The sequence below is a fragment of the Tarenaya hassleriana genome, unplaced genomic scaffold, assembly GCF_000463585.1.
Source record: "Tarenaya hassleriana unplaced genomic scaffold, ASM46358v1 Cleome34, whole genome shotgun sequence".
Taxonomy (NCBI): Eukaryota; Viridiplantae; Streptophyta; class Magnoliopsida; order Brassicales; family Cleomaceae; genus Tarenaya; species Tarenaya hassleriana.
Window position 1 is genome coordinate 1315956 of NW_010966542.1, and position 24077 is coordinate 1340032.

General features: G+C 37.3%; 8 protein-coding genes across 10 annotated transcripts in view; 3 read left to right on the forward strand and 5 right to left on the reverse strand.

Annotated features, from left to right (window-relative positions):
• The window catches only part of LOC104821849, a 3565-nt gene extending 1321 nt beyond the window's left edge, over positions 1-2244 (forward strand). The window contains exon 2 of the mRNA XM_010552861.2: positions 1921-2244. Within this exon, the coding sequence (XP_010551163.1) occupies positions 1921-1942 (22 nt within the window). The 3' untranslated portion in view covers positions 1943-2244. The remainder of the gene's footprint in view (positions 1-1920) is intronic.
• Positions 2245-2593: 349 nt separating this feature from the next.
• On the reverse strand, positions 2594-3669 carry LOC104821850 (oleosin 16 kDa-like). The gene is made up of 2 exons (XM_010552862.2): positions 3395-3669; positions 2594-3016 (listed from the first exon to the last, which is right to left on the reverse strand). The coding sequence occupies exons 1-2, from the start codon at positions 3622-3624 to the stop codon at positions 2779-2781; spliced, it is 468 nt and encodes a 155-aa protein (XP_010551164.1). The 5' UTR covers positions 3625-3669; the 3' UTR covers positions 2594-2778.
• A 247-nt stretch (positions 3670-3916) lies between these two features.
• LOC104821851 (single-stranded DNA-binding protein, mitochondrial-like) lies at positions 3917-6202 on the reverse strand. Its single transcript, XM_010552864.2, has 4 exons — positions 5879-6202; positions 5345-5547; positions 4398-4498; positions 3917-4217 (listed from the first exon to the last, which is right to left on the reverse strand). Exons 1-4 carry the CDS (start codon positions 6137-6139, stop codon positions 4138-4140), a joined length of 645 nt encoding a protein of 214 aa, XP_010551166.1. The 5' UTR covers positions 6140-6202; the 3' UTR covers positions 3917-4137.
• Positions 6203-8121: 1919 nt separating this feature from the next.
• LOC104821852 (early nodulin-like protein 1) lies at positions 8122-9211 on the forward strand. Its single transcript, XM_010552865.1, has 2 exons — positions 8122-8548; positions 8703-9211. The coding sequence occupies exons 1-2, from the start codon at positions 8371-8373 to the stop codon at positions 9041-9043; spliced, it is 519 nt and encodes a 172-aa protein (XP_010551167.1). The 5' UTR covers positions 8122-8370; the 3' UTR covers positions 9044-9211.
• Positions 9212-9925: 714 nt separating this feature from the next.
• Positions 9926-13482, reverse strand: LOC104821853 (DEAD-box ATP-dependent RNA helicase 32). The gene is made up of 8 exons (XM_010552866.1): positions 13052-13482; positions 12426-12698; positions 11942-12265; positions 11618-11809; positions 11382-11537; positions 10887-11296; positions 10577-10728; positions 9926-10435 (listed from the first exon to the last, which is right to left on the reverse strand). The coding sequence occupies exons 1-8, from the start codon at positions 13430-13432 to the stop codon at positions 10137-10139; spliced, it is 2187 nt and encodes a 728-aa protein (XP_010551168.1). The 5' UTR covers positions 13433-13482; the 3' UTR covers positions 9926-10136.
• Positions 13483-14944: 1462 nt separating this feature from the next.
• On the reverse strand, positions 14945-17862 carry LOC104821854 (protein trichome berefringence-like 7). Of its 3 annotated transcripts, none has more exons than XM_010552869.1 (5): positions 17674-17862; positions 16351-17394; positions 15793-15951; positions 15370-15650; positions 14945-15278 (listed from the first exon to the last, which is right to left on the reverse strand). In XM_010552869.1, the coding sequence occupies exons 2-4, from the start codon at positions 17217-17219 to the stop codon at positions 15374-15376; spliced, it is 1305 nt and encodes a 434-aa protein (XP_010551171.1). In that variant the 5' UTR covers positions 17220-17394; positions 17674-17862; the 3' UTR covers positions 14945-15278; positions 15370-15373. The 3 variants fall into 3 exon arrangements, with proteins under 3 accessions (XP_010551171.1, XP_010551170.1, XP_010551169.1); XM_010552868.1 differs by having other exon boundaries at positions 16351-17418; XM_010552867.1 differs by having other exon boundaries at positions 16351-17862.
• A 788-nt stretch (positions 17863-18650) lies between these two features.
• Positions 18651-21437, forward strand: LOC104821855 (uridylate kinase-like). Its single transcript, XM_010552870.1, has 7 exons — positions 18651-19010; positions 19323-19482; positions 19566-19619; positions 20049-20140; positions 20408-20634; positions 20783-20959; positions 21053-21437. The coding sequence occupies exons 1-7, from the start codon at positions 18805-18807 to the stop codon at positions 21160-21162; spliced, it is 1026 nt and encodes a 341-aa protein (XP_010551172.1). The 5' UTR covers positions 18651-18804; the 3' UTR covers positions 21163-21437.
• Positions 21438-21464: 27 nt separating this feature from the next.
• Positions 21465-22360, reverse strand: LOC104821856 (protein MKS1). The gene has a single exon (XM_010552871.2). It carries the CDS (start codon positions 22228-22230, stop codon positions 21583-21585), a length of 648 nt encoding a protein of 215 aa, XP_010551173.1. The 5' UTR covers positions 22231-22360; the 3' UTR covers positions 21465-21582.
• Between the last annotated feature and the right edge of the window lie 1717 nt (positions 22361-24077).

A 24077-nucleotide genomic window follows, 5' to 3' on the forward strand; every position in this document is an offset into this window, starting at 1 on the left:
TATATATATATATATATATATATATATATATATATCCTCTATTTTTCCAATCATGATACATATGTTTTACATAATCACACCACCTTCAAACCGGTCTATGTCTGGGCCAAACCGGTCTAGATGTGGCGACGTTTAGACGAACAAACGTTGCTTCGAGATAAACGTTTAGGGTATCCGAGACTTGAATCAAATCGACCTCTAGGTCTGAAATAACGAGAAGTATTCGGGAAAAAAAAGTTATCATAATATCCAAAAGTATAAATGTTCGATTTCATCCTAATACACACGTTCATCAAGTTTGCTTGATAGTTTCTATATGTGTTTCGATTTTCTTCTATTTCGTGAAACCTAGATATACCATCGCTAACATGTTCTTGTTGAAAGTGTACACTAGAAAACACATAGGAAACCCAACAATGATATCAGAGTCTAGTCCGATATTATCTGCGTATCACTGTGACTGTTGCATGTTTTGCATGATTTTCATAGTCCGACTTATATATGGGTCTAACAATATCTCTCCCGTTAGAGAGATGAAAAATCTCATCTTGATTGTCTATTATCTCCAAACGATTTGTAAACGCATCTGAGCAACGTCATTATGATCATCCGGTTAAAGACGACATTTGACATAATCAAGATACGCTAAACATTTTAGGTGTGAGGATTTAAGAACGGACCACTATATAAAATTCAAATTTTGGCTCATGTCCACATAATAATCTTATGTGAGTCATCCAGCCACTTATTCCAAATTAGTACCAATGATTGTGATCCGCATCCAATATGTATGATCATTTTTATCGATCACACATCATAATGGTCTTGATTCATCATCGTTTCCACGATGATAACCGACAATAGATTTTCGAATCAATCTGTAATGATTTAAGTATATTGATATATAACAAATATGTAATTCATATAATAGAAAAAATAAGGTATTAATATAAATGAATCAATATAAAATACAAATATCATCTATTGGATTATATCGGGCTATCTTAAAGTATTACAACCAACAATATATAGATGTATGTTAATGTTACACGGACAGGAGGCGAGAATATGACCCTTACTTTGTCAAGCATATCTCATGGCTCCATTCCAAATCTTTCGGATATTAGGACAATCATAAAATGACGATCATTGATTTCAGGGGTTAAATGCAAAACTTGGAAAATATAACAATAGAAAGAAGCTTTCAGACACCATAGAGAGACAAAAAAAATGATAGAAAAAAGATAGAAGACACAAGGGTTCCTTGGGTGTCAATGTAAGCCACCTGGCCATTTTCAATCAAAAGATTGACTTTAGTTTTTCGAGTTGACTTTTGAGAGGTCAACGGAAAGAAACTATGAGAGGTTAAGATTTCATAAGAGCCACAAAAGATTTTGGTCCATTTGCTCGATTGATATCCATTCTACACAAAAATGGTTACAATAATTTAAAAATGTTGTTGACGAATAGCATTTTGGCCCATATATAAATCTTATATCAGTGCATATGTTCCTTTTTGCAGGACCAGATTATCAGCACATAAAAATAGGCATGTGAATTAATCTCATTCATGAAGTTCAATTAGGATCTTAAACCCACAAGGATAATTTCTTCAGTTTTTATAGATTTGTTTCTTTCCTTTTCCCTTCGAAGAGCATTATTTGGAGATTCTTCTTTCTGAAAATAGCTTAAATTTTTTTTAAAAATATTCAACACTACATGTACATGTTTGATCACCTTTACCAAAAAAAAATTAACATTTACCCAAAAAAAATATTTGAACAATGCTGCATATATGTGAGGTTATTTGATTGACAATAACTTTTAATACACAAATATATATATATATATATATATATATATTCCCCGTTCGCCACGTGGCAGTCCTTTGCTCCATTACCAGAACCGTTCTTTTGTCGGGTCGCCTTCGGTCACCAACTGAGACGACGTGTCGTTATTTAATTGGTCAGTTCTTTAGGAGCTACCGTGTCTTCTTTAGATTACCACACACACACAAATATATGGTTAATAAATATTGTGATATGACATGTATAAGTATAATTCATACATATGGCAATCAAAAAACAAAAAAAGTTTTGTATAAATTAGATCCGCGATTTTGTTTTTAAAAAAAAAAAGCAATTGGAATCACCAAAGACCGGCCCTCGGGTTGGCAATTGGCTTCTAAGGTTTTTGACCAGGCCTCCTCATTGTACTATTATAACACAACGAATATTTATTTGACATCCATCGCATAAATTTTTTTTTCTTCGTTCATTTTGATTTTTGAACACTCCAAATCCATATTAACCATTCGATCCTAAATGAGTATTTCTATCTATCTTTATATCTTTTATTCATATATATATATATATATATATATATATATATATATATATATATATATATCCTCTCAAATGAAACTCGTACTCATCTTCGTTGTCATTTTTTTGTACCTGTCTTCGTCTTCATTTAAAGACGAGTATCCGTTTTTCGGGTATCCACGAGTCCGGATACCCATAAACCCGCGGATAACGGATATAAATGACCAGCCCTAATACACATATATAGTCATATGGTAAAATACAGAACAAAGTCCTCACCAAAGTTGACATTTCATTCAAACACGTACGCACCACCACAAATTATCTAACTTCGCGCTACAATCTCATAAATACAACAAAATCTGAAAAAGAAAAGAAAAACCACGAAATTAAGAATCGTTTCTCAGTGTGTAAACCGATCCGGTCGAGCCAGATTTAACCGGTGCAATCCGATTCAGGCACCAGGAGCCGCATCTTTGACCTTGCTTTGGAGGTAACCGCCGTAATCTCTGGCGTAAACTTGGACGTGAGCCGCCGTGTCGTAAATTCGAGCCCGGGCATAATCCACCTGTCCCGATCCGACCGGGTGCATGCCACGTAGATACCTGTACGTCCACGTCACGACCGCAACCACTGCAACGACCGATCCCCCGACCGCCAAGAACATACCCAGGAGGAAGACCATAGGGACCCTGTCAAATTTCGATATGTCAATTATTATCACATACGAATCACTATCATAAAATGCCACATCATTAACACGACCAGTCAACGTACTAGAAATAATAAATCGTATCTATAGATAATAAGAATACTGTGTGTGTGTGTAATTTGAAACGATGAATAATCAAAATGGTGATTGTAACATCACGAGTATGTGATTGGGGGGTCCTGTTAGTCTAGGGTTAGGATTAACGCATCTGGATTTTGAGATGAAGATTAGGGCACATATATAGACGAAGATAAATAAAAAATAAAACCCTCTAGAGATTCAAGATTTCTGTTCTCAAAGATTATGGATCCAAAACTACAATTTTGGAGATTCAGTGTTATGGAGAATCATAAATTACCAGATAGGGCTTGAGAGGATGATGAGGGGAAGAAAAGCGATGAAGCCGAGGACGGAGGCGGTGACGGTGACACCGGTGAGGAAGAGGAGGATTCCGCCGGAGATGAAGAGTGCGAGGAAGCCGAATAGCTGGCCCGAGGTTGGGACGTGGGTTTGCAGTTGCCGGAGGAGATCGGCGATGGGGTGACTGCCGCCGCCGACGCCACCGTAGATGGGTCTCCGGTCAGCCATTGGAGAGAGGGAGTGAGGAGGGAGGGAGAGAGAGAGACGTGCATAAAGAAATGGCGAAGGGTTTCTTTTCTGGTGGAAAGAGCCATGCATGCAAACACGTGGACCGTTTATCCTTTTCATTTCTTTGGTTGTATGGGTGCGTTTTGTCCCCTGTTGTTTGCAAGGCATAGGCATGATGGCAAGTTCCTATGGTCAGTATCTGTTTTATTTACTTGTTATTGAAATTCAAAATCCCAATCAAAATAACAAATCTATGTTAGTGATCATTGCAGTTTTATAAAAATCGAGCGCCGAAAAAATGAAGACATAATATTATCATTAATGTTCTACAAGTGAGGAAGGATGTAATTTCTGAATCAAAATGATCTATATACAAAGGTTGGTCTCGAGTTTAGGATAGATGTAGTCGGACCGAAAGATCCGGGAACATCGGGGTTATAAAAAAAAAGTATCATTAATATTATCTGTATCACTTCACTTTCACCAAGTTGCGAGAGAAACGACAAGCATCAATCAGAAGTAGCCAACGTTTCTGAGTTCCCAAGGACCTGGCTGCTGCATTTCCCCTTCTTTACCCAGAAACACGACTCTCCCTACACATCCCCAGAGCAAATATTACCGCTGTGAAATCTTATTTAACAGAGTAAAAAGACTGATGAAAACCCAAACAGTAAACGAGATCATTTCAAGCGAAATCCATTCCATGTGAAATCCGAGAGAGAGGAAAAGAGGAAGAACATAACCGAAGACAACAGTTCTTGACCAGTCTTTACCGTTTCTTCGAATAGCAACCTCTCTTATATGACGAACTATACCGGTCACTGGATCTGAGAATACCTTTGTCTCCAAATTGCCTTCCAAGTACAGAGTTGTACTGCACAAAACATGTCATGTCAGAGGTTGTAAGTAGCGAAAAGGAATTGCAGACATGAAAGGAAAACAGTGACAAGCTTGTGTTACCATACCAGTTGACGGCGCATATATTATTCTGTTCTATGGTTTATATTTTTGTGAATGTTCGACATGGAACCCAACAAGATTAGTAAGGATTCCGGACAAAGCAACCAGCTTTTCAATTCCGAAAGATGGGCAAGAGGCATACAAATAACTCTCTTTGCCTTAAAGAATCCATGGAACAGACAAAAATCCTAGACGCCATGACAGGCTTATAGTTCTTGAACAAGAAAAGGAAATGAAGAGGACAAATGAATGGAGACCATTCTGGTACATGTGACCATTGTCTGATTTGAGATCTCCAGCTAAGCACACTATGTCTATGTTCAAGTATTTTTCACTCGAAGCCGAGCTTATTCAAGAATATGGAATCAAGAATCCTTAAGATATTTGAGTCGGACTTTCTTCAGTATCAGTACCCAGGTACCCTAACCTAATCAAGATCTCAATTTTGTTAGAATTTAGAAATGGAAGATAAAACTGGATGAGGTCAACAAAAAACTCTTCTTCAACCTGACCAAGCAAAAGCTCATATATAAGCCCAGGATGATGATGGAGTCAGTGCACAATGACATTTCTCAAAGCATAATCATTTGGTTCAACTTTCTTCCATTGGATATCACCATACATACAGCTGCTGTTTGTAACCTTAAGGTTATTACCACGGCATGATCCGTGAAAACTAAGTTGTGAATAAAACTTATGACGCAATGCAAATGAAGCAGAAACATGAAAAGGGAAAGGGTCATGATTGTAAAGAGCTAACCCGAGTTGAACATTCTTTAACACAAGATCTGCTAGCCGTTCAGGGTAGATGCAGACCCGATGCCACTGAACTGGATAAGAATTCGCATATTCCCTCCGATTGTTCCGTAATCCTCCAGTCGCCACAGAGAAGATCGTCACTGCCTTGCCACTCTTCAGCTTCTTCTGGAGAGGTATTTGACCCGCCTGCCCCACAAGAATTGCCTGAAAAACACCAGAATTCAGCCAAACGAGGAAGAAATTTGTGAATATCCACCACGAACACATCAGTAAGAATCACAGATATGCAAAGAATAGTCATATGTCTGGGAATATACATATATAAGAGTAAAAATCATAAAGGATGACAGGAGTATTGATAAACAACAACAAAGTGACAAACTGATGCAAGACTATAGCTTTCATCGACGATCACAAGCAAAACAACACAAACCCAGACTTCGTTTCTAGTCAAAGAAACCATAGAGCCCACAAACGTGAATCAGAGCGAGAGAACCCACGAGCTAACTCGAGCCGATTTTGGAGGAAAATGTACCTTGTAGATGCCCCCGTCGAGGCCATTCTCCAAAGGATTTTCAACTAAAGCGCGTTCCTCGCCGGATTGCTGCGATGGTGAATGGAATGCCGTCTCAGGGGACGATTCTATGTCCGAGTTGACGGCGAGTTCGTCCGAATCGGATTCTTCACGCGAGGGGATGTTGTTGGTACAGAAGGGCTTCGAAACCTGAGAAAATCTAGGGCTCGAGAGGAGTAAACGGCAGAGCGTCCTCGAGAACGTGGCAACGGAATTCGCCATTTCTCCTTTTCTCCGAGCAAATTTTGAAAAACAGAAGAAACTTTAGGAGACGATCGTAAGGTTTTTGTGGGCTTCTTTAACAACAAAAAAAAAAGGTTTTTTGTGGGGCTTAAACCCTAAAGGCCTCAAGCGGAGAGAAGGTAGAAAATATTCGGAAGAAGTACCTAACATTCTCCAAGTCTTACATTTCTTACCTTGAATATTTGCAGGTGACTATTTACACCCTGACTCCAATAATGGGTTTAATTAAATTAAACACATTTTCCGACAAATCCTACATATTTTGACCCCAAATCCAACTACATAAACACTACATATTCTATTTTTAATGATTTATATCCCACAAATCCTACATTGCAAGGCCTCTTGGAACAAGAAATTCCAAGTGTATCAAAATTCTAATTTCTTGCCTCGGATTTTCTCTTTCTGACAAAACGACCCCAAAAAGTTTAGGAAACTTAAAATACCACCCTTTCCGCGAATTTCTTAAAATTAGGGTGGACGTTTTGGACTTCATTTGGGAAACGATTTATTCGTTTTCAAAAAAATTGCACCAATTAGAATCATATGTTATTAAGTTCAGTTCGATTGGTTTTATTTTTATGTATATAGCAAAATTTTGTTATATGGGTACCTAATATATACGAGAACTTAGATTTTGGTTTGGTTTGGTTCGATTTTTATTACGAATTTTCTTTTCTTAATCTTTCAATCTTACATATTAATTTTTTTTATTACCGGTCTATTCTAGTCGGATTAGGTCGGTTCGGTTTCTCTCAATCATACATACTTGATTACGGTTTTAGTTCGGTTTTCTTTTAATTTCTCTCATTCATTTTCATTGAAATGTTGTTTGATTTTTACCGAACCGGAATAGATCGGTTCTCTTTGTGTTGTACCTTTCGGTTTAAACTGATCAAATAAAACCGAACCGGAACTCATGTAGTTTGGAACTAAACTTTCCAACCGAATCCATCCCCAAATCTGTTATACAATACCTACGATTCACGAACCACTATATTAGATTTAAGGGTTGATATTTTCATCCAAATGAATAATATTGAATAGAATTCAAATTTCAAAATGGACTGGATACATATTTTTTTAACTAAATCAAATCTAATATATAGAAGATTGAATAAATACACAAATCTCTTTGCAAATTAAATATTTTTATTAACAAAAAATAGAATTCGACCTAAACCCAAAGTGACATAATTTTTCTAAACAAAAAAAAAACACAAACTAAAAAATAATTAATTTAATGGTATATATTCAAATCTAATTTGATCGAATAGATTTGTATTTAGTTAGATATATTATTAATTTTACAAAATTTCACCTTGTATTTCAACGAAATATACAAATATCCTTGAAGCTGATTTTGCTCAACAGCTTGAGAGTCGTTTCTCCTTGAAAATTTCTTCTTCTGAAGTAGAAAACAAATTCATGAATACCAAGTCAAATGCATATACACGATCTCTCTCTCTCTCTCTCTCTCTCTCTCTCTCTCTCTCTCTCTCTCCTAGAAATTAGATTTTGGATTTCGGTTGTCTTTTTTTTTAGTTAGAATTTAAGAAAGTAAAATATTATATAATAAAAAGAAAAATATAGGATTACCTCGATTTTGGTTGGAGATTCAATTAAAGTTTTGTTTATATTTTTATATTCTTAAACTATTAATTAGTTTTTTGTATTTATATATTTATAAAATTCATTTAAAAAATATATCCATCTCAGTTCAAACACGATATAGTTTCAATGGATTCGAATTTGAATATGGAAATTATCTTATATTCAATAAATGAGTAGGTTTTCTAGAGTCCCCCGTGTAAAAACAAAAAACAGATTCATATTTAAAAATATTATTTTTATTTTGGTTTGAATTTTTTTTTTTTAAAAAAGCATATCGTTGTGAATGAGTTCAGAACAAGATGAGAGAAGGGCATACAAACACATATATTCAATTCAATAATAATATATGAGAAAACTAAAAAAAGAAACCACTCGCTGCAATTCAACTTCCTTATATCTCTCTACTTAAAACTAACAAACCTCACCAGTCTCCTCTTTTTAAACTCAACACTCAGGAGAGAACAGAAGCCCTAACATCCTCATTTCTTCCACAAAAGACCCTAAAGTCTCCTTTGTCACCAAAAAACCCCCCAGAAACAAAAAAGAAAACTTTTTCTCGGGAGCTCCCTTGAACATCAATCCAAAAACTACAGCAAATGGGTTCATCGAAGACCGTTCTGCTTTTTGTTTTCGCATCGGTTTATGTGTTTTCATGTGTTTCTTGCTCTGAATTTGTAGTTGGAGGCGAAGATGGTTGGGTTGTACCAACGTCCACGAAGGATTTGTATAATCAATGGGCTTCCAAGAACCGTTTCAAAGTTTACGACACAATTCGTAAGACTTTTTTTTTTCCTCTTAAATGAATAGCATGCATGTTTATTGCAAATCATATCTTATACGACCCATCAAATTATATTTTATAATTTTACGTGTTTTTTCTTATATTATTTTTTTTTTTATTTTATTTTGGGGGTGGGATTTGGTGTAGGTTTCAAGTACAAGAAAGATTCTGTCCTGGTGGTGACAGAAGAAGAGTACAAGAACTGCCGATCCTCTAAACCGGAGTTCTTCTCAAACAAAGGCGACACGGTTTTCAATTTAGACCGGTCCGGTTTATTCTACTTTATCAGCGGTGTCTCCGGCCACTGCCAAAAGGGTCAGAAAATGATCATCAAAGTCCTGGATGTCGAATCCCCGCACCAATCTCCTCCTCCTTCTCCCATGACTTCGGTTTCCACTAAGAGCCTCGCCGTGAAATCGGTCCAGTTCCGTTATACCAGTTTAGTTGCCGTTGCAGTCCTGGTTATTTCGATTTTCGCTCTGGTTTAGTTCCGGTTTTCTGAACCCTTTTTCTATCTAGAAAAGGTTGTTGCTCCGAACAATGGTCCGGTCCGGTTAAGTGGGTGGTTTAGTTGTGTTTTCTTGGACCGGTTATCTTTTGGTTTCTACACCCTCTTTCTACTTTAGGATGATTTGATAATTTAACTGTTTTCAGTAGGCGGCAATTATTGGAAAATAATTATATTTAATTATCTAAATTGTCTGTTTGGATAATCACATTGTACCTTTGGACACAGACATTTAAAAAAAAAATCCTAAACCCATAAAGCCTAACGTATAACCATTAAAACGCTATTCTGCCAAAACTTGATAACTAAGTGCTATTTTTACTAATTCATATAATTACTTATATATATTCAATTTAGTTACAACAAAAAAAAATACATATTTCATAGTATCAATATTAAAAACTTTAAAAATAAAATAAACTTTATCATACAAAACAGTGAAGTAGCCAGGGCAGAAGAAGAAGTCAAGCCGTACGGATTGGAGAAGCTGAAGCTGTTAGCAGCTCCGCTGTCTATGTTTAGACTCACCTTTGAAGACGATGAGAAACGGAATGAAGCCGCGACGGCCTGTTCCAACGCCCGTTAAAACATTATGTTTAACCCGAAACCCATGTAGTGAGCCGTTCAACGGGTATGTCTGAATCTAGGACTGGGCGTGGGTGGGAATCTGAATCCACGGGTACCCGAACCACTGCAAGTACGAGACCAGGTCATAGTATCAGGAGGATCATATTGCACAATCCAATCCTATATACACAGATTCAAACAAAACAAAACATGATGGTTACTCAATACTATGAGAAGTATAAAAGGGTACAGAGGAGGAAAACCAAGGCCACCCACACGGGCTGCGACATGGGTACACAACAAGACGCCCTTTTCCACAAGCATGAAGCCGAAAAAGGTTTTTAGTTTTTCTCTGCGACGATCACATCAACAACCACTACTACCCATTGACATGCATAATTGGCTAATGAAATACCAAGTGAAGAACAAAATTCTCTATGAAGAGAAATTACAAATAAAAAAAACTTCTTTCAAGCATACAACAAAAATATGAATGGTGTTTTAATCTATGAGCTCATGGATCTTAACAATTTGAGGGCCAATTCTTCCTGTTCTGTTACAGATATAGCTTCTGTGTTGATTCCATCATTGTCTGCGTCATCGCCAAAGTAGATCTTCTTCCTTCTTTTGTCTTGTCTGCCTTCTTCTTCTTCTCCTTCTCCTTCTTCCTCCTCCTCCTCCTTCTTCCTCTTCATCTTCTGCTTCATTTTCTTCTCTCTTCTTTTATCGCGTTCTAACTTCTTGTCCTCCACATCCACTCTCTTCAATTCCTCTCTCATCTTCTTGTAGAATTCCATCTTTCTCTCTGCATTACCCACAACATGACTCTCTACATCGTGACATTTACAAGAGATTCCTATCCTAGATGCCATATTTAACTACTACAACTCCTAGCTTTCCTGAGGAGGACAAGACACAACAGATAATAAATAATATATGTATATACCTTGATCGAGCTCCACATTAGTTTCTGTCGTGCCAGCTACCCTTGCAAGAGGAGCCAATGAATTGCCTTGCTCATCAAACACGACCCTGGTGCCAACCGGTCTGTGGACATTTATCTTCAGCTTCTTTTTCTTCAGAACTCGAGTTCCCGACCTGATAAAAAAGTGAGGCAATTAATCACTAAATGGTGGACACGGTTAACAAATAACCAATCTGCACAATTTAATCATAATATGACACTTATAATCGATCAACAGAATCTCAGACTAAACAGTTGCAGGGAGTCCGTCTTCTAAAATGAAGAAGCTTACATGGCAACATTGGAATCTTCAGCTGGTTTTTCCTCTTCCTTGTTCTCCACATGGGGCTTGAGAACAAAATTCTCTTCCCCGCCATCTTCCCCTAGAAGTTCATCCTTCCAAAGGTTAGAAGTATTTTCCTGATCTTTCTCCAATTCGAGAGTAACAGAACTCTCGGATACCCCCTTTTTCTTCGATTTAGTGTTTATGAAGCGGATTTTAGGAGTCATTGGTAGACCAAGTGAGGCGGAAAAATCATCAATTGGCAGTTTTGTCACATCAAAAATCTCTCTGTCTTTTCTTTTATGGATTGACCTCAAATATGTGATGAAGGCTCTCTGAGCCACAGCCAGAAGATCTGGATATTTGACCAACAAAGCTGCTAAGGGTCTGGAAACCTCCTGCAGCTTTTTGCTGTTCGCCTGAGAAGTTATACCAAAGCTTGTAAACCATATAGTTCTGATTTTTTCTGCACAAAAGTGGCATCTTAGAAATGAAAAGACCTACCTTAACGAATTTTATTGGTACTTTTTGCTCTTGCAATTTGTCAAGCATTTTTGCCTCTGAAGGGGCAAGAAACAAAACAGACTTCCCGGAAGTATTAAAACGAGCTGTGCGACCAACTCGGTGTATGTAAGAGGCTACATCTTCAGGACAATCCACCTATCACAGAAAACAACCATATCACATCCAAGCCCAAAAAAGTTCAGACAGTCTTTAAGTTTCTGTGCGTGTCTTTATACCTGAACAACCCAGTCCACAGCCTTATTGAAATCAAGACCTCTAGAAAGCACATCAGTACAAAAGAGAACTGATCGTTGCTCGCAGAACTGGGAGTAAATAGCCATCCTTTTCTCCTGATCCATTTTTCCGTGAAGGCTCTTCAAAGGTATACCAGGACGCAACTTCTTGAATGCTTCATAGACAAACTTTACCTATCACATAGCGATTTCTTCATGAGTCTCAAGATTAGGACATAGAAAAATAAAAACAAGAGGTGACAATTGAAAAGGTAATCTTAAAGTTCGAAATTCCATGAGATAGAGGGATAACAGTAAATAGGTAACCTGCTTCTTGGTAGTGAGAAAGACAAGAATCCTGGAATTAAGATGTGACCTTATGAAACCCCATAACATGTCTAGCTTCTGTTCAAGTGGGACAATAATTGCAGTCTGTTTCAAGCTAGTTGGAGTTGCTGTAACTGACTCTTCATGTACGCTAATGTACTCAGGGTCCCTCAAGCTAAGTCTTGCAAGATCCTTGACCTTCCTTGTTTGAGTAGCGGAGAAAAGCAAAGTTTGTCTCTGCTTAGGCAATTGTGATATTATAGGATCCAGCTGTCCCTTAAATGCAGAATCAAGAACGCGATCAGCCTCATCCAGAACCAGAACCTTCAGGAGAAAGGAAACAAATATTGTTACGATACAGAATCACGAAAAAAGATCTTGTGTATGCTCAGTTGCAAATCCCCAGACAGGAAGTTAGAACATAAGTGGGGAGAGGATGCAACAAAGAACAAAATGGCTGAACAAAAAGAAGGGTAATCTAGACCTGAAGCTGTGAACATTCAAAGTTTGGAGTCTCATCCATGTGCTGAAGAAGCCTACCAGGAGCGCAGACCAAAATGTTCATCTCATTCACTCGTTCCTTTTCAACATCAACTTCCCGACCACCAATTAAGAGGCCAGCACTAAAGTTATGATACTTTCCTACTGTCCTGAGAACATTAAAAGTTTGAGCTGCCAATTCCCTTGTTGGAGATATAATTATACAGCCCACACCATCCTCAGGACCCCATCTCTCCCTGTGAAGCTTCTCCAGAATCTGAAATAGACAGACAGACATCCATCAAGGAATAATATGTGGTTAACCCATAACTGCCATCAAACAGGAGACACATGAGAAGGAACTCAAATGTATAACTCTCAAGAAAACACCTTCACAACAATAGAAAGGACAGACATATTCTTTGCAAAGTAAGAACAACTAAGCAATTGAACTATCAAATTTATTTACCTAAAGACATAACAGAGCAATTGTTGACTTAAAACTCAATTTTCCCATCAAATATTACTCACACACCAAGCAGAAACAAGTCCACGGCCAGAGAATAGACCAATTCAAAGTGGAATATCCTACAAACGAGATTCGAAACAGAGAAAAAATCATAACCTTACCGGTATTACAAAAGCAAGAGTTTTGCCCGATCCGGTTTTCGCGGCACCAAGGATATCCCTCCCACATAACGCATGAGGCAAAGAAGCTCTCTGTACATCGGTCATGTTCACGTACTTTCCCTCCTTCAACCCCCTTTTGGTCCTCTCCGATATCGGGAGCTGATAGAAACTTGCGACGCCGGGGTACCGGGAGAAAACACCACCGTTTTTATCCTCCCCAATTCGTCCGATCTTCGCATCCTTCGGCAATGGGTCGAGAGAAAGCGGATTGGACCCAGAATCCGGTTTCTGCGAATCGATCCATTCTCTCAGAAGTTCGATTTCCTCAATTTCTTTGTTGCGCATCTGTTTGCGCATTCCTCTTGACTTGGGTCTTCTCATATTGACGAACACGAAGCTAAAGCCCTTGCAATTTGAAAACGAAGATTAGGGTTTATGAGGGTTTTAGGTGGTGGGAGCGTCCAGGCAAAATTATATATAAGATTAATTTAGTAATTGAAAAATAATTTAATAAAAAGATTCCAGAAAAAAATTTCTCATGATCAAATTTCGAACCTTGAAAAAAAAGGAAACTAGTGGAAAATAATTTAATATGGTATACTTTTGTAGAGCAAATTTAAAGTAAACTGATTTTATTTGAAAATTTTAGATAGGTGATGATTTGTTTATTACAATTAATAGTTAATAAATTTTTATAATAAATTTAAATTGAACGATTATTCTTGAATAAATTATATAATTAATAGTTTTTTATTTAAAATTAATAGTTAATTAATTTTTATAATAAATTTAAAATCCAAGGTTTTTTGTGTGTAGATAGAATAGTTTTTTTTAGTTTATCTTTTAATATTTGATTTGTTTATCAAATTAATATACTTTTTACATCTTACAAAATTCATTTACTTTTTATGGGATTATTTTTTTAACATATAATAAATTCTAGAAAATATGCATCTAATATAAAGCCAAAAAATAGAGTTTTTAAATAAAAAATCGAATCTAAAATAAATATAAATATAAATATCTAACTAGGGATGGTCTGAGTGGTCAACTTAATAAGGTCGAATGTTCTATATTCTTTTTGATAGGAAGGTATGTAATTTCTGTGTCAATTAAATCTATATACGAATATTGTTCTTGGACCGGAGATTTATCTAATCAGCGTTCAGAGGATAGCAGTTAGATTTATCCGTTATAAAAAAAATATAAATATAATTGGAAAAATATAAAAACAAATACTATTAGTGTTTAATCCACTCATCCATAACGTTCGAAATATTCCAACGGGCTTGTTTGATTTTACTGGATTATCGCACTCATCCATCACGTTCATCTTTGACTTATCAAACGTTAGTCCATAAACGTTTGTAGCGTTTTCGCAACACCAACATTTCTAATCCAGGTTTATTTAGGGTTTAGAATGTTTTTTTTTTCCAAAAAATTGGATCTAGTTTTTTTTTTGTTAACCGGGGTTCATCTAGACCTTCGACCCAACATAATCCCCTGGACCGTGAGCAGGCTCTAAAGCGCATCTAACCATGCTTCACCCTCCCAACCCGTGGCTCAAGCATGAGACTTGGGATAGGGGCCCACCACCACCTCTCCGGAGCTCTTCGACCTCGGTGATAGCTTCTTGAAAAGGGACGAAATTAAATACGTCTCTCCCTCCCCACTGCGAGATCGAACGCTTGACGTGATGGCCCTTTGGGTCAACCCGCGGTAGTCACTCGTTGATTAGGGGATTTGGTTATTTCTACACTTTTCTAGAGAATTTCGATCCAAAGATCGTATCATCGGACCGAAGTCCAAAATGACCATCCAGTAATGCCATCTTTTACTCACTTAAAAACAGCCGAGACCACGGCATTATTCTTACTTCTACGAGGGAGCGAATAATTGAAAACTCTGTATTCATTCATTTTTTCTTCTTTAAATTCAAAACTATTTCTTACCAAAAAAGTCAGGGAAGAAATCTCTCTCGCTAGACACCAGGAAGAAAGAAAAACCATTGAAAGAATGAAAAGAATCAGTTTTCGCCCCCTTTCTTTTTCGTTACCAAATATGTCTTCTGCATCCAGAAAGACAGTAGCTTCCATATTATAAGATCCAAGTCTGTCTTGCCTTGAAAGAGCAGCAAGACAAATGACCTGAAGCCCTCGATTCTCGGAGACTCCGTCAATATCAGATACCAATGCCAAAATGGTGCAAATATCCACGCACCGAAAGCCTGCAGCAATCGAATTTGCAGTCTCAGACATAAAAGTTCTGTGACCACTGACTGCATCATTACCATGTAAAGAAAGAGACAAGGACATTACTTGTTCATGCTTGTCTGGACAGGTAGAAGAGCAAGATTTCATTCCATATGTCGGGAACTCCAGGCAGGCACCAGTGACTACAATCGGGCACAGACGGGTTATCACTCCACAAACCCACATGGGCATCGCTTCTAAAAGCCGACATGGAAGTCACATGCAACACTGTCACTGGAACTGTCATGTTCTTTACCACTTCCATGATTGTTTCAGAGAATAAGCTCTGTTCCCTCCCCTCGGTGTCAGTAGTTGGGTGTTTCGTCACACTGCATGATCTGTGGTCACTGAACAAGAACACTTTCTGGTAAATTGAAATGAACCTTCTAGTGAAGTGAAACCAAGCCATTCGAGAAAGAAAGGATAATAAAGAATATGGTAAAGAATATGGTAAGCCAAAGAATATAACACATGGATATCAGCACGTACCCCCAGTGAGATGGCTCAAATGTACGGAATAAAACACGAGTTCTGCTTGTGTCGATTGTATTCTCGACCCATGATGCCCAAGTATCTAATGCTAGTCTAAAGGCTGCACGGATCGACATCCCCAGCTTCACCGAGTTCCCAACTTGGAAGTAGCAACCCCTGTTCCAAACACAAGAAGTAACATCTCCCTCAGAGAAACCATATGGATTGGCTTAAACTCTTCTGAGATCAAGGATCAGCAGATCTTGTGATCAGATTTTTCTGGATATAAACCACGTAACAAGGGCGATAAAGATATAAATTTCTGCCTAATAACACAACGCTGAAAGATACCAATGTCATGGAGGAGGAAAGCTTTAGTTACAGCAGCACAAGTTGATGTCGACAAGAAAAATACGGGTCGAGGTATAGGATGTTATCATGCAAAACCAGGATATAATACAAGTAATTACTATGGCGGAATAAAGAAATGATTGGAATGTGGAATCAACAATACTGAGAATATGTGCCAAAAAATTGTATTTCCATCTCAAAACAAGTCTATGCAGAGGCACTTACGTCTCAAAAAGCTTCCCGGGCACCCACCACTGGCCCGTATTGAATATAAGCACGTCCGCTGAGACCCACTCATGGCTGATATCGTCGAGCTTGTCCAACTTTAACGTCGACTTAACGCGTTTTGGTGCATGCCTTGGTAGCTTTCCTTGCTGAACCAAGAAAACCGAGCGGAAAAATTCTATGGTAAAATTGAAGGAACTAAACCTCACACCCAAAAACCTTATCCTTTTCGTTATGTTGTTTCCATTGACCTCATAGACACTAGTCTTGTCTTCCAGCCCCGTCATTAACATGCATATCAATGACTCCCACTGTGTTCTACTCATTGAGTCTCCCACGAAAACTATCCTTTTACCTCTTAACCTTTCCAATATGCCGCCCACATTGAACCGTGGAACGTTGCAATGATTTGGCTTCCACCTCCACTTAAGATACTCATCATCCTCACGTCTGTTCCCTAAGCAATCGAATCCTTTTTCTACAAATGGGCATTCTGAAGCATTATATAAAGGGTAGGTGTCATCGACAACCCAGTGCCCGTCAAATATGTCGCAGTATTCAACAGTGCTATTGAAATGGGGCTCGTTATAGCCCAAGAATGTTTGACCAAGGCTGGGAACGATATACAAATAACCACCAGCAACTATGATCAAGAATGACACGATGGATCCAGTGACAATGAGCACCTGAAACAAATACGAGATTTCGCTTAACCGGTTAACAGGTGGGATTCCCCCGAAGTTTGGGGTTCTTGGGCTAGCAAAAGCCGAACCTACAGCACTGTTGATGCTCGTTGTTCTCGGGCTTTCCACAGCCAAGGAAGTAAGTGCCCTTCTATTGAATGATTTGTTCTTGGTAAACGTACTCATCGCTCCAAATCATTCACCACTCCCACATTACACATCATTTTGCTACAACCACCGGATGATTTGCAAAAGGTGCAGCTTATTTACCATAGAATTATCTCTAGCTCCTCCATATCCACTTGTACCCATTAAAGATTTGCGGATCCATCATGCAGAAGAAGTATCCAAGAGCAATACACTGGCATAGCAAATTCTGATTAAACTGCACATCCGTATCGAACAGAGAAACATCATGAACACATCCTAAGTTTCCAGATAATGACACGATCTTTAGCTGTGCAAACCATCAAAAACTGTAATCTCAAGCTAAAGACATCATTTTCCCGCAAACCCTCAGATTAACGGATCGAATCACAAATGGGCACCGCCCAAATCCAAAGAAACCGAATCAAACGAGAATAAATGCCGATGAAATCCCTGTTTGTGTAAACTGAAAAGAACAATCCGAAAACCATACCAGACAATACGCAGAAAAATATCCACCAGGACGAGCCGAGACTTGGAAATTCGTCAAACCAACGAAACCGGACGCATCTCGCGAGATCGGAAAGCGGAGGAGAGATCGGAGAGGAGAGAATACACTGTCTGATTCCGACGTATGCAAAGTCATATATTCAATTCGGTTCGTGTTCTCGATTTGGAAGGGAAGAGGGCATTACCGTAAATTCTCCGGAAAAGAGTGGGAAGTGCTGTTAAAGGAAAGGATGTTCTGGTCCTTTGTTTTTGCTCATGTTTTCGTTAATTATCGGTTTTAGGAAAAACCAATTACTAATTTACAACTAATCTTTGAATAACTCCCAACTTGTATTTAGATAAACATATTTTCCCCTAAAATTATCATTAATAAATATAAAAAAAAATTTGGAAAATTTCAATGGAAAAAGTATAGTTTTGTACGTTTTCTACAACTAATTAGTACGATTTAATCCAAAAATCATTATGCATAAATTAAATAATATATCCATTTATTACACATGAAAATATGAAATAGACAAAATGAGGTTCTGTAATTATTACAAACTATTATTACCATACAAATAATCAAGACAGAATTCTAATTCATTTTCTTTTATATTCATATATTAATTTCAAACCAATTGGATTGGATAATAGATAATAATGTAAATTTACAAAAGTTGTATTTTTATATATAAATTTTCTTCACCTTCTTATAAATTTCCGTATTTAACATACATATATTATACTATAATATTATGTAAATTAAAGCTTAATTTCGCTTTTATCACATTTCCATATTTATCACATAACATGAAATTAAATCGAATAATATTTCGGTTTTACTTCGGTTCGATTTTGTGAAACCGAACCAATTTGTCTATTCTTCGTAATGGAGATATTCTTTGTAAAAAAACTAGAGAGAGAGAGAGAGAGAGAGAGAGAGAGAGAGATGATTTAAATCTAAACACAAACCTTATCTTCCTTGTCGGGCAGAATCAGTTTCTGTTGGGGAGGCCAGAGTTAAAAACCCTAAACCCCTCTCTTTTGGCAGCGACACAAACTCAATTCTGAGTGAACCATAAAAAAGCTTTAATCTTCTCATACTCCCAATTCTCGTCTGTTCCCAATAATGGCTATTTATGTCACATCTTTGATGCCCTTTACTTCTCGTTCTCCAATCTATTATTCTTCCTCTTCCCCTATCCCTTGGGTTCCTCTCAGATCCCACAATTCCAATTCCTTGTTGAAACAGAGTTTCGTTAGACGTGTGTTCATCAGCTGCTCTTCGTCCTTGTCCCCGGACGCCGGTTCCTCTCCTGATCCCGTCAACGGAAGGTACTAATACTACCTTTCAGAATTTCACGCCAACTAAGTGTTTGTGAAAATGGTTCTGTGAAAACCCATTTGGTTATGGTGTGTTTGTTCAATTGTTTTTTTACATTATATTAATGCATTGAGCTTGATAGTTTCAAAGGCCTGATCTTGTTGTGGATGTCTCTTTGTACATGCATGGTTATGATATTGCAAATGTCTGGTCTTTGGTTCAGCTTTAATGTACCCATCTCCATTTTCCAGTGTTACGGCTAGTTTCTGCTTTGTTAACTGATCCTGTATTTGTCGTTTGTGTTCTCTTTGTTGGGATTTCAGTGGCTTAAATGGGCAGTCTTCGTTTCCGTGCATGTCTTCCTTTGGTGTGAACATGAATGAATCCGGGTTATCAAAACCGACGTTTAAATGGCGAAGGGTGTTGCTTAAAGTCAGTGGAGAAGCTCTTGCTGGAGACCATTTGCAAAATATTGATCCAAAGGTTTTTCTTTTTTCATTTATTTGTGCTATCTTTGTTGATGGGTTCCTCTATATTTCTCAATTTGTTTCCATTAAATGAAACAGGTTACAATGGCCATCGCAAGAGAAGTTGCAGAAGTGACACGGCTTGGGATTGAGGTTAATCTGAGACTTTTTTTCGTCCAGCCATTTCCTTCTAATGGATTACACCATATCGATCACAATTCCTCAGTGGGCGGTGATTGATTGATAGGTCTTAGGCTTTAAACTTTTACAAGAAATTTCAATTGGCTGACTGTGGTAATAATGCGAGGATTCCATGGTTGTTCAGAAGAAAATGTAACCAACTGGAAAGCAATGGAAACTTGTCAGTGTACCTCAGTAGTATGTTGGTGCATGGTTTTAATCATCCATAGCTTGATTATGTTGATATAATTGTTGCATCCACGGCTGGGATAAATCGAAAGAGACCTGTTTTACAAGCTGAAAGTACAAAAACGTTAATCTTTTTTTATGGATGGATCTGGGTCAGTGAGAATACTCATACGCTGCATCTTGTCTTTATTCTTGTTTGGTCATCTGCAACAGGTTGCCATTGTGGTTGGAGGAGGAAACATCTTCCGTGGATCCTCTTGGGCCGGAAGCAGTGGCCTTGAGCGCTCATCTGCTGATTATATCGGGTATCTTATACTGGTCTGGCAGAATACATCCCTCTTTATCTGCATGCTTGTTTGTCATGTACCAAGATATCTTGCTTTTGTTTCCTGCAACAAGACCTAGAAGCGTGGCGCCTCGTCCAATGGAGAATTCAGATGAATTTTTTGTTGATTTCTTGATCAGTATGTTTGAACGGAACAAAAAGGAATGAATTCCAAAACCCTGTTTTCCCTAATTCCAAGAAAATCGAAGTTTTTCTGGGTCTCACTGTGGTTCATCAAATTTGACAGGATGCTGGCTACTGTGATGAATGCAATTTTTCTTCAAGCAACAATGGAGAGCATTGGCATTCCTACTCGTGTCCAAACTGCATTTCGCATGTCAGAAGTGGCAGAGCCTTACATACGGAGACGGGCAGTTAGACACTTGGAGAAAGGAAGGGTCGTCATATTTGCAGCCGGGACAGGGAATCCATTTTTCACCACTGATACTGCAGCAGCACTTCGGTGTGCTGAAAGTAAGAGATCCCTTCTCACTTTTCATCACCAAAACCGTTACTCTTTAGTTTCTCCGAACAAAGATTCTTGCTACAGAAAGTGACTGAAAGAAACCATTCACATCTCCAAAACCTTTTCGTTATGGCTTATGATTTCACCTTTGATTAGTTAATGCTGAGGTTGTTCTGAAAGCGACAAATGTGGATGGAGTCTATGACGATGATCCTAAATGCAACCCAAATGCTCGCCTTCTTGATACGCTGACATATCATGAAGTGACCTCGAAAGATCTATCGGTTATGGACATGACTGCTATCACTTTGTGTCAAGAAAATAACATTCCCGGTATGTTTAGGTTATTCAACGGATTTCGATATCTAACATCTCTCTGCAATACTTTCTTGGTCAAGAACAAACCCTTTTACCCTCTTATTGCAGTTGTGGTGTTCAACCTCTCAAAGCAGGGTAACATCTCGAAAGCAATAAAGGGAGAGAGGGTCGGCACATTGATCGGAGGAACATGGAACTCAACCTTCGCAGCCACATGATGTTCATGGTCACCACCATCATCATCATCATCAAAGAGTTTTAGGTCGAGAAGGTGACATCCGAGCAACAGAGCCCATTCACTCTCTTATATGTTCTTGCTCTTGTACATAATTCTGTTATTGCAGAAGTTAGTTACTTGTTGTAGGAGTTTGTCTGAAGATTTTCTAGATCTGGTTTTTTGACAGTTCCCACAAGCAAAACTAAGCAATGGCGTGGCATTTCTGTAGTTTCGGCAGTATACATATTTTCACATGTGAAGCACGTGTGGATTTTATGTATGGACTAATCATAGTCAATGGTATTAATGTAAAGTTTAAGTCATTAAACAAGTTAAATTACATTAACTCTTAACCCCATTTGGGTTAAACTAATTTGTCAAAATTAAAACAAAAATGAAAAATCTGACAAAAAGAAAAAGGCTACAAATCCCAAATTTGGCTGAAAAAATCAGAAGATAGAGTTGGAGAAGAAACCATACTTGAGCCTGGCATATAACTCGGGCTAAACATTACAAACGGACTCATCATCCCCGCCGGCGAGAACATTCCGGCGGAAACTGCCGGAGAGAATATTCCCGCAGGAACCACCGGCAACATCGCTGGAGACGGCGAGAGTATCCCCGGAGGACGACCCAACCCCACCGCTTCCTCCGCAGCCTCTGAGATCCCGGCGACGTCATTCGCCGCATCTCTTGCCGGCTCCTTCACCCTCGGGCTAGCATTCTCCGTCGCCGCTAACCTCGCCGCCGGCGACAAGCCTCCGGCGTCGGATTCCTGGAAGACCCCCGATGAGATTCCGGTGAGCCTCTGGACCACCGTCATGAAATCGGAGACGGTGGTGTGTACGACCTTGGGAGAGATCGCGTAGATCACCACCGGTTCTCTTGGGACGAATACGGCGGCGCGTGGCGGAGCGTGCGGCGGCGGAGGCTTCGGGGGTTTCTTGATTTTGTGGGAGTCTTTGCTGACGCTGAGAGGAGAAGGTCGAGGGCCATGGATCTGAAGCTGCCGCTTCTGTTCTTGTTGATCGGAGGCCTTGTCTCCGGCGAATTTTTCCGGCGGCTCCATCACCAGGAACTTCTCTTCCTCTTCTTGCTGAGATTTTTTGGCCTCACTATCTTCTTTTTTCTCCTCGCTGTTGTGTTGTGTTTAATCTGTTTGGTGGGGAAATGAATGTTAAATGACAAAAAAAAGTTTTTTTTTTTTGCAAGAGCGAATAGTTTGACTTTGAAATGTTGACTTTCTCAATCAAGAACATGCCTGGAAAACTCTTCGCTCCCATGAATATTATAAACGATTCGAATAAGAAAATATCTTATGATAATGATTTATCTTAATCTCTTCTAAATTATTTTTTTTATTCGTTCGACCAAAAAGTATTTTGGTTAGTCCACAGAGAGATAGAGAGACGCATAATTCATAATTCATCATATATTATTTTTGGTTACAAGAATCAGCAATTATTTTTTTTTGCAACGACTCTTATCATTTATAAAACTTTATCATATCGTAATCGTAATTCTCTGTGTTGGTTTTTATCATATTATAATCGTTACTGTTTGTGCTATTCTTTATCAAATTATAAGCTATCATTTATACGATTTTTTAACATTATGGTAATCGTAATTGGTATAGTTAATTTTGTAATGCTAGACCATGATAGAAAAATCTTATCTATCATTATTAGTAATGGTATTGATTCTGATTTGTGTATATTTTTAATTATTTTTTCCTACGTAGGTTTTAATTAACTTTGTTAGATACAATATTTGGATTCTTTTAAATAAAATCGAAATAAAATTAACCGAATATTATATAATATTTGAACCGAATTTGATGTAATATAAATAATTTGAATAGGTTGGTTTTGTTATATAAAATTGCAATGAAATTAGTCGAATAATATATAATATTTTGATTGTATTTACTTTATATATTGAATACAATTTTATCTAAAACTAACCTAATTTTATTTTAATATAAAAACTAAAAAATTTATAAAAATTTAATTAAAAAGGAATTCAAACTAAATTTGTATAACATAGAAAACGAAATATTCATACTAGTCTCTCTCTCTATATATATGTATATTACACACTATTTTAAGAGGGTAAAAACTAAAAAGGATTTAAGTTGTGCAAGTGGAATTTCTTAGGCCTGGGTTGGATTTCATAACCCTTTCACGTGATTCAATAGTCAACGTATGACTTATTATTATTATTATTATTATTATTATTATTATTATTATTATTATTATTATTATTATTATTATTATTATTATTATTATTATTTATGTAATAATTTATATTATTATTATTATTATTATTATTATTATTATTATTATTATTATTATTATTATTATTATTATTATTGTAATAATTTATGATAGAATAATTTAATAAAAACGATGACATTTTTAGATATTTTTATTAAATTTTTTATTTCATTTGGAATTCGATGATTTGAGTTTTAGATAGATATTTTTAGATAGATATTCTTACAATAGTGACAATGGTATCATATGGATGGTTTAATTCTTATATCAATGGTAGATTGTAATAGAAAAAGAATTCAGAATAATTGGATTTTTCATTATTTAATATAGAGAATTATAATATTTATAGATAAAAATAGAATCACAATATATCTTATTTAATCAATTTAAATATATAAAATAAAAAAATCAAATCAAATCTAAATAGTACGTAATCTTTTCGAATTTTTCCATATCTCTCTTAATATGCCCTCTCAAATTTAAGGAGATGAAAAACAATTACTTGAGGTTGAGTTCTCAAAAAAATAGTGGGACTTGATAATCGAATCTAGGTAAACAGTGGATTGTTTGCGGATCTGAAAAGTCTGGTGTGACGTAGAAACGTGGTGCAGATGCATGGTATTGTGAAATAGTACGACAA

Bases quoted from the DNA above. Each gene is read 5' to 3' on its own strand.
- LOC104821855 (XM_010552870.1), top strand. From the start codon at position 18,805: ATGGCTATTTATGTCACATCTTTGATGCCCTTTACTTCTCGTTCTCCA. The intron at 19,483-19,565 runs GTTTTTCTTTTT...TAAATGAAACAG, and splicing joins TGCAAAATATTGATCCAAAG to GTTACAATGGCCATCGCAAG. The intron at 20,635-20,782 runs GTAAGAGATCCC...ACCTTTGATTAG, and splicing joins AGCACTTCGGTGTGCTGAAA to TTAATGCTGAGGTTGTTCTG.
- LOC104821850 (XM_010552862.2), bottom strand. From the start codon at position 3,624: ATGGCTGACCGGAGACCCATCTACGGTGGCGTCGGCGGCGGCAGTCAC. The intron at 3,017-3,394 runs GTAATTTATGAT...GAAATTTGACAG, and splicing joins ATCCTCTCAAGCCCTATCTG to GGTCCCTATGGTCTTCCTCC.
- LOC104821853 (XM_010552866.1), bottom strand. From the start codon at position 13,432: ATGAGAAGACCCAAGTCAAGAGGAATGCGCAAACAGATGCGCAACAAA. The intron at 11,297-11,381 runs GTAGGTCTTTTC...ATAACTTCTCAG, and splicing joins TACCAATAAAATTCGTTAAG to GCGAACAGCAAAAAGCTGCA. The intron at 10,436-10,576 runs GTATATACATAT...TGGGTAATGCAG, and splicing joins TAATGTGGAGCTCGATCAAG to AGAGAAAGATGGAATTCTAC.
- LOC104821856 (XM_010552871.2), bottom strand. From the start codon at position 22,230: ATGGAGCCGCCGGAAAAATTCGCCGGAGACAAGGCCTCCGATCAACAA.
- LOC104821852 (XM_010552865.1), top strand. From the start codon at position 8,371: ATGGGTTCATCGAAGACCGTTCTGCTTTTTGTTTTCGCATCGGTTTAT. The intron at 8,549-8,702 runs GTAAGACTTTTT...GATTTGGTGTAG, and splicing joins CAAAGTTTACGACACAATTC to GTTTCAAGTACAAGAAAGAT.
- LOC104821854 (XM_010552869.1), bottom strand. From the start codon at position 17,219: ATGAGTACGTTTACCAAGAACAAATCATTCAATAGAAGGGCACTTACT. The intron at 15,952-16,350 runs GTAAGTGCCTCT...TGTTTGGAACAG, and splicing joins CCCGGGAAGCTTTTTGAGAC to GGGTTGCTACTTCCAAGTTG. The intron at 15,651-15,792 runs GTACGTGCTGAT...GTTCTTGTTCAG, and splicing joins TTTGAGCCATCTCACTGGGG to TGACCACAGATCATGCAGTG.
- LOC104821851 (XM_010552864.2), bottom strand. From the start codon at position 6,139: ATGGCGAATTCCGTTGCCACGTTCTCGAGGACGCTCTGCCGTTTACTC. The intron at 5,548-5,878 runs GTACATTTTCCT...GGTGTTTTTCAG, and splicing joins TCGACGGGGGCATCTACAAG to GCAATTCTTGTGGGGCAGGC. The intron at 4,218-4,397 runs GTAAAGACTGGT...GGGGATGTGTAG, and splicing joins GGTTGCTATTCGAAGAAACG to GGAGAGTCGTGTTTCTGGGT.